The 8,253-nt window shown below is 31.9% G+C and overlaps 1 protein-coding gene and 1 long non-coding RNA gene across 2 annotated transcripts in view; both read right to left on the bottom strand.

Moving 5' to 3' along the window:
- Positions 1–566: 566 nt before the first annotated feature.
- Positions 567–1,566, bottom strand: LOC136989803 (uncharacterized). Its single transcript, XR_010882961.1, has 2 exons — positions 1,012–1,566; positions 567–908 (listed from the first exon to the last, which is right to left on the bottom strand). It is a non-coding gene; the product is annotated as an uncharacterized lncRNA (long non-coding RNA).
- Positions 1,567–5,633: 4,067 nt separating this feature from the next.
- Positions 5,634–8,253, bottom strand: part of Fkbp12 (peptidyl-prolyl cis-trans isomerase Fkbp12) — a 42,208-nt gene continuing 39,588 nt past the window's right edge. Inside the window, exon 5 of the mRNA XM_067288214.1 lies at positions 5,634–6,608. Coding sequence (XP_067144315.1) covers positions 6,554–6,608 — 55 coding nt within the window. The 3' untranslated portion in view covers positions 5,634–6,553. The remainder of the gene's footprint in view (positions 6,609–8,253) is intronic.

Raw genomic sequence — 8,253 nt, 5'->3', positions numbered from 1 at the left:
TGATTACCAAATAAACTGTCATTGGCTGATAGAAACGCATCTTGGCGGCGATCGCCGCAAAAGATAAAATTCAACAAACTTTTGCGGCACGAGAAAAGCAGCACAAAATCGACTTCTGCGGCGAGAAAACGTGACGTCATTCTGCCACTTTTCCTGGCCGCGCCGCAGGTATGCATCCGGCTTAATAATAATACTGTATATGTTAAACAACACAAACATATGCACACAGAAATGTAAAGTTCATGTTTTGTGATGAAGGTCCTGGCTTTTTGAAATTCTTGTTTTTTGCGATAAGCGTAGTTTCATTTGTCAGTTTTCTTCCTCCATTAAGCAAATGTCAGTAGTAGAAAATCGCATCCAAAACGCCTCGTCTTGTTTTTTTGCACTCCTTTCAAAATCAGGATCATTTGCTTGTGAGTATAGAAAGTACGAATGAGTCGACACAGAGAACTTTAGTGATTTCTTCGATGGGACAAACTTGATAACAAGCATGCTTGATACAGCAGACGCTTAGAAGGGGGAATCCATTTATCTCAATAGGGACTAAACAAAGACAACTATCCAAATTAACAAGATAACCCTTTAATTTTCCTTGGGAACATGCAATACATCCAGGGAAACACAGGAGCGTACGGAGCCTGACAATCCAATCTACTGAATAGCGTTAACACACAATTCTCCCGACAAATAATATGTTACAGAATTCCCGTAACGGGCAGACATAAAACGTACCGACAATGAGTTTGAAGTGTACCCCTTCTTTTACTTCTCATCAGACAGAAAACAGTTCAAAAACGAAATCTTCCAGCTGACCTAGTTGCACAGTCTTTACTTTCTCGCTTCCCAACTAATTCTACACGCACTTTCACTCACATCACCACTACTTTGCTTCTCCTTCTTCATCCTTTCTAACTTCTCCCCGAGACACATCCTCCAATAAATCTCCCACCCTTGGTTACCAGGGGTGGGAAATTTATTGGAGGATGTGTCTCGGGGAGAAGTTAGATTTACACAACTCCTCTACACCGAGTCGGACCCACCACGTGGTGAAGGGAGAGCAGGAAAAGACGTAAGGCACATGCTACAATTTGATAAACGATTTCGGTTATCGTTACCAAACTTTTACTAAGAAAATCTGTAGAGAAATTCTTTGGGTTCTTCGTTTTCAGAATCTCTATTTTCTAGTTCTACATGAATTCCTTGTTCTGCCAGTTCTTGAAGGTCGTCATTGGTAAGGCTCTCACCAGAAACCTGCAGTAACTCCTCAATATCCTGCTCGTCTACATATCATAGTCCTGCTGTATCAATTAGGTTGACAATTTGTTCAACCTAACGATAGGCTCTTCTCGTTGAGAATTCTTGGATATCTTCAGCAATAACTTTTTCTACACTTCGTTCATGCATTTATCAGTTAATTCTTACCAAGCGAAGTCGCTATTATATTGCCTATGGCATTCATGATGTTATATTTTTTTCCAAAATTGCACGAAACATAGATTTACGTTATGACGAATTACTACCTTTCGCCGATTGGTTTGTGTTCGTAAATAATCGTATTATATACGAATCAATAAAATGCCACGATATTTTGAATTGGCGTAAATTTTGAACATTTCTTTTAGGCTTTGAGCAGACTGCGTTATATCGAGGCAGCATTAAGCAGAGTCTTACTGTACTTCTGAATATCTCGTTCGAAAGATAATCGTTTTCTTAGGTAGTGTACAAAATTTCAGGATTTTCTAAGGGGTTGCCAAAATATAAGCAATCGAAAAATGCAAAAATCACCAAATAAGCTATAGTTTCTTCATCCTGCAATGTTCCTAGAGAAAAAACTATTGGGTTGAGAAAGCTCAAATTTTACACTTTCTCGTTATCAGCGAGGTGCTGGCGAAACTTCTGGGTCGGTAAGTCAAAATTTACGAGTGTTCCCCATAGAGCTATTCTATTTCAGATCCATATAGCTGACATGCAGTTCAAATCATTATACTTGTTGAAAAGTGTTTCTATTCAGATAGTCTTCTTTAAATTTCTCATCTGCACTTCTCCAAACAAATTTTCTTGCATCACCATAACACCCAACCCAAATACGACCCTCATCTGTGAAAATAACGTTTTTCTATTACAACCTTGTACGTAGATTTTATAAGATTGATGCAGTCATTTTATTGTCCTAGTTGGAAAAATCTGAACTAGTGATGTATACGTGTCCTTGCTTACATAGCGAGTTTAATGGTATGTCTAGAAAAATGTACGTGTTTAAATAAATTTCTATATCGTTTACCTTTGTATGATGTGATATTCAAAATACTGTATATACTCTTTCTTGTTTAGTTGACTGATGAGGGGCTAAGTGCCCGAAATGTGTAGAAGTACCCGTATCAACTGAATAAAAATGGAAAAAAGCCAAGTGTTTAATTAATAACACAATCTTGTGTTCAACACTCAATAAAACAGTAAAACACGGTTTCAAAAAATAAATGAGCCCTCCTAATCTTAAATAGTCTTACAAATCGCAGTTAGGATGTACATAATTATCCTAACTGGTGTCAGTTCCTGGTTGGAAGCCACCATCTTATGATTTACGTGTTTCCTAAGCCACCCACAGACAACGTGAGTGAATTTCGCCTATCCATGCCGAGTAAGTGGCATTTAGGGGGAACAACCCATGCCCTTGGCTTCTCACATATTGGTGTCAGGAGTGGGGTGAGTTTTGCCTCAACTTCCTGGAAATCACAAATGTAAGAAACATGTCTTCATCCATGACAAACAGGAATATGTTATAGAAGTTGTTGGAAGTACTCACCACCATGTCCAGACATATATAGGTATCCCTTGATTAACATGATTAATTAATCCCTGAATCCTACTTTGTATATCAAAATTGCATTAATCAAAGTATGGTATATCTATGTTAAGTAAAGACAGCTGGTAAAACTGCATAAATTAAAACTTACTTCCACATATATAAAGGGATTACTGTAATTAATTTTGTGTATTAAGCAAAGGATACCTATATCTGACACTACATATCGGCAAATGTGAAACAATGTGGCATTAGATTTGTGGGACTGCCTAGCTGGCAGGTGGCATATTTTTCCAAGTGTGAGATCCACGAGGTTTTGGGGTTGTTTCAACCCATTTCTACAAAAATTTTTATGTAAACATCCCGATCATTAGGAAAAAACCCTCGCATAGAATCAGATTGAATGACAATTCAACTAGCAACAAATGGATGGGTAAGTTAACACACTGTTGTGAAACAATAACATTGAATGGTGAAAGAAGAGAAAAGTGACAACATGACGTCAATGCAAGTCATAGTCAAGCTCACACACCTGCAAAAGTAACCTTTGCTTTCAAAACAATGAAAGATCACATGACTAAATTCCCACACAAATCGTATAAAAAGTGGAGACACCAGAAGTTAGGCACTTGAACTCAGGAAGTTATATCTGTGATTGTGGCCAGTCAATCTCCATGAAACGGACATGATCCTTTCTGGGAAAATAAAGAATGAAGACATTCATTGACTACGAAGCTTTCATATGAATGAACAAGTGTCACATCAGCTAAAACATAGAGGTATACTTAGATATTTGTGAACTCTTCTCTCACATCGGTCACGGAATTAGGCAAGCAGCATAGGAACTAGATTAGTCACCATTCTTTTTTGTAAGAATTTATATTTTAACTGCTTTTAACTTTTCATTGTATGATCCATATGTATCTCTTAGATTTAGATATATAATAAACTTTATTTTTGTTAAATGTTAAAGACCTGTCAGTCTTATTTGGTCAAAAGAACACCTATTGACTGACCCATCACTCCTCCCCACTCAATAACTTGCCCTCCTATCAGTTTTAAAGTCATCTGATGACAGTGTGAGCAGGTTTTACAAACCCGTGCCAATTAAGTGGCATTTAGGAAACAGCCCTTGTGCCCAATGGCTTCTTCACACAAGTAATACATATCAATTGCTTCATTCATTTTTCAAGCTCATCTTTTCATTTTACACCGAGATATTCTACATAAGTGTTCAGTCCTAAGTGAATCATTCTGTACAAACTATTATTTGCATTTGTTGCAAGTTGAGGATGGCCACAGAATGGCCAAAAATCTTATTGAATAAAGAATAATTTTGGTTTTCTAGATGTTTACATTGCATATAACAGCAGTATTATCAAACCATTGCATCAAATTATATAAATTAGGCAGAATGTAAGTAAAAAAATTATTTTCAAATAAAGAAAAATAAAAACAAAATTTATCATGAAATTAAGCATTTATTTTCCACCAGTTTCACAGATCAACAACTCAGTTAAATAGATTCTCAGGACATTCAAAAAGGTTTTATTTGACATTGCACATTAACATGTTTGTTATTAATACAAAGAATAGGGTTTTGTAAATTCTATTACAGTGATTGTAACTATTGAGGACAGTACTGCTGATTAGAATGTCTAGATTTAAGAAATGAACTTTATTCTTTATATATATATATAAAGTTAAATTTCTTGCATTTTGAACATTTTAGGGTTTCCATTTTAACAAGATACTGGCCTTGCAGTTAAGATGACAGCACACTTGCAGACAAATAAGTAGAATGCATTTCAATTTGCTTACTGAGTGAGGAATTGGCAGTTTTAAACTCTGATCTATAAAATATTTGTACTTTTATTTTATACCATATCTTATGGCACAACTGATATGCTGTTGACTAGCATTGTTTGAAAGATTCTCAAAGCAGAGCAACAATTGGGCATTTATTTTTTCAAATGTGCAAGAGAGAATGTTACTTTGGAAGGATGATATTGCTTCTGATACACTCAGTATGCATAACAATGCAGACAAAGAATTGTATAAGCCATATCTGCAAATGAACGGTCTTCCATTTTGTTGTGTGTGCATATAGAAAAAATTTTCAATATATGAATATTACAATTTTTCATCATCAATGACTAATTTTTGAACTAAGATTTCCGAGAATGAGACTTAAATATTTATAACATTAATATATTTGGATAATTATCAAAGAATTTGAGATTAAGAAATTCATAGATTGATTTTAAATACATTTAAAAATTAGGACACAAGCTAAATTTAGGAAAAAATTTCCAATGTTCAAACATTCCACATTCAATAGAACACTAAAGGATCATTTTTAATATGTATATATTATATTAATATATTTCACAAAATATATTCATACAAGATATATGTATGAAAAATATAAGGTATGCAATGATTCCAAAAGGATGATTTCAATATCAAAGTCATCACAAATTGTTTCAAGACTGCTTTGATATTTTTCATAGAATGAGAAAGTGCTTATTATTGTTACCAATTACATAAAGTCAATCAGGACATTTGTTGAGAGAGTGATCATTACATAGATTGAATCAAAAATCAATTATGATATATTTTAAGAGAGATCAAAACCAGTTTGAAACAGCTGCATGTCATCATTAATTCAGTTGCTTCACTGGAAGTGGAAGAATCCTGGAAAACAACATGCAACTGTTCTAAATCAATTTTAACTGCTCTTAAAATATGCAGTACTTCAGTTAACTGACTTTAGGCCACTCTACATTATAAGATACAAGATTAAAGAAAGAAAGAAAGAAAAAAAAAAAAAAAAAAAAACAAGTCTTTTTAATGGGTTGAAAGATTAGAAAACCTGGAGTATAGAAAGCTGTATGAAACATTAAATTTCAATTTTATAAAATTGAAAGAATTGTTAACAGAAATTCAAATTTCAGGAAAATAAGTGTTAAAAGAAATTGTGATGATGAATTTTGAGTTTTTCTGAAATTTAAATTAAGCCTTAAACCTTAAGAAAATGGGCAAACAGCTTCTAGTAACTATGTAAAGGCCAAAGCTGAAGAAAGGTAGGAAATTTCAATTCAATCTATTGAAAATTTAATTGAAAAACCAGAATTTGCAATAAACTTCTACATAAACTTTAGTTTTATATTGCTAATTTATATTTCTTCACTCTGATTTAATATTTTGAGAATTTTAAATTATGTTTAAAGACCAGAAAGTGTTTCTAACTAACAAATATTTACCAAAGCAGAAATTTGCTTGAAATTTATATTAGGAAATATATAAATACTGAAAAATTCTTTCAGTTGTTTTAAACTTATACAATATAAAATTTGTATAAAAAAAAGCTTAATAAACAAAAATAAATGTACAAGCATTATAATAATATAAATAAATGTTATTAATAATTTATGAATATAGACAAGAAAAATTTTTAGGTTACTTTTATAAGTTGTTGGAAATAATTATATATATATTTTTTCAAAACAAACAAATTTTGATGTATCAATATGTAATTTTAGTGTATAGTAATAGTTAAATTTCTTAAAGTAAAAATATTAAATGCTTTCTGTACAAGTAAAATAAGTTTTAAAAAAAATCAGTAAAAGGTGTGAAAACATATAAATCACATCAAATTAAAAGCAATTAAAAAAAAATAAAAAAAAAACCAGTTTAGTAGACAGGTAGCTGATATTCAAAACTGATGTCACAGAAGGTTGAATTGAGTTATTCTAACTTAATAAGCTCAACATCAAATGTTAAAGTTGCATTTGGTGGAATAGTATTAATGTTAAGGTAAACATTTATTTAAATAACTTCAGATAAATATACTTTATACTTACATATACATTACAAATATACATTAAGATAAAAATAAAATACATTTTTCAAATTACACTGTGGATCCTCACTTTGTGATTTACTCATTATTTGATCAAACCTTTTCTTTGAGAGTTCTTTCACTCTCACAGTAAGATTTGCTTCACACTAGTTATGAAGGCTACTTACTAAACCAAATGACAATAAGCCAATTAATGTTACTTGTTTTCGAAACTGTCATACTAAATTACTTATTCTAGTGTATAACAAATCAAACACCTAGAAGTTTGCAACACCCCAAAAGCTGATTCTGGCACTCTAGGCAGTGATTTTCAAACTTTTGTAACTTGCAATTTCCTTAACTTGATGCCACCTGGCAATGACTACCAATATATATATATACACATACATATGTTAAGCCTCAAAGATCAAAAATGCTCAGTATATGGAAAAACTATCCTAACATATTGTGGCTGTTTCTATAAAGCAACAATAGAAAACTTCACATCCTGGCTGCTTATAAAGAATTAAGATGATTTGGCATTTTTTAAAATGCCAAGACATGAAATTTGTGTCAGGACTGTTTAAAAAAATGACAATAATACATGACAATGTTAAAGTTTGGCTGCACTATTTAAAGGTTTTTGAGTAGGTGTTTATTTAAAATTACAGTTGATATCTTCCAAACATCTGCACTTTCAATCAATGCAGTACCTCTCACAATTGCAGATTACAAAGCCTTGCATACAGACTATATTTATTTGATCAAAGAGATGGCAAACTTGAAGATGCACATATGTTGAAGAAGTTGATGTCAGAAGTTTAAAACTTACCATGGCACAGAACCACCCAAATAGGCCTTCTTTCATGTCAACTTGATTGTATGCATGTGTGATAAAAATTAGTGATTTTAACGAATATTTGGTTACTACCCAGTATTTGGCCTATTTTTCACTATTCGGCCGAATACCGAATACCTCAAAACAGGAGTAAGAAATAACAAAAACACAGTAAATTAATCATTTTGGTAACTTTTATTAATGCTGAAAATTAAATTATAATTATTAAAGTTAATAAGAAATAGCGAATAAAAATAAATAAGAAATAAAAATAAAGTTAATAAGAAGTATTAAATTATTTCGTAATTAAATAATATTATAGAATTTATCTAGCCCGATATCTTATGGCATTGATGGCGTGTAGGTTAGAATGTATCGGGCATTAATGTTATTGTTTAGTTAATTATGTTATATTCGTATTCGCATATATTTTAATATTTTTTACGATGTTTTAAAATGATTTACGAAACATTTTATTGAAACTTATCGTATTTAAAGAAAGAATTATTTATTTATTTCTAGAAGATGAGTAACTATTATATAATTTATTTTATATATAAAACAAAGAACGAGCATTTTTCATTATATGCAAAAGATAACATTTGAAATCATGTTAATTTTAAAAATATTGACAAAAACAATAGCAACAAAATATCACAAAACTTCACAAATAGAAAACCCCCAATAATATATTTGTTCTGTTCCACAACTGGGCAGAAACTAGACCATACGTCCCCACTAAAGTATATCCTTAGGGTACTACTCAGT

The sequence above is a fragment of the Centruroides vittatus genome, unplaced genomic scaffold (assembly GCF_030686945.1).
Source record: "Centruroides vittatus isolate TY-2023 unplaced genomic scaffold, ASM3068694v2 scaffold_769, whole genome shotgun sequence".
Lineage (NCBI taxonomy): Eukaryota > Metazoa > Arthropoda > Arachnida > Scorpiones > Buthidae > Centruroides > Centruroides vittatus.
The sequence above is the reverse complement of the archived record's forward strand: the minus strand, read 5'-3'. Positions and strand labels throughout refer to the sequence as shown.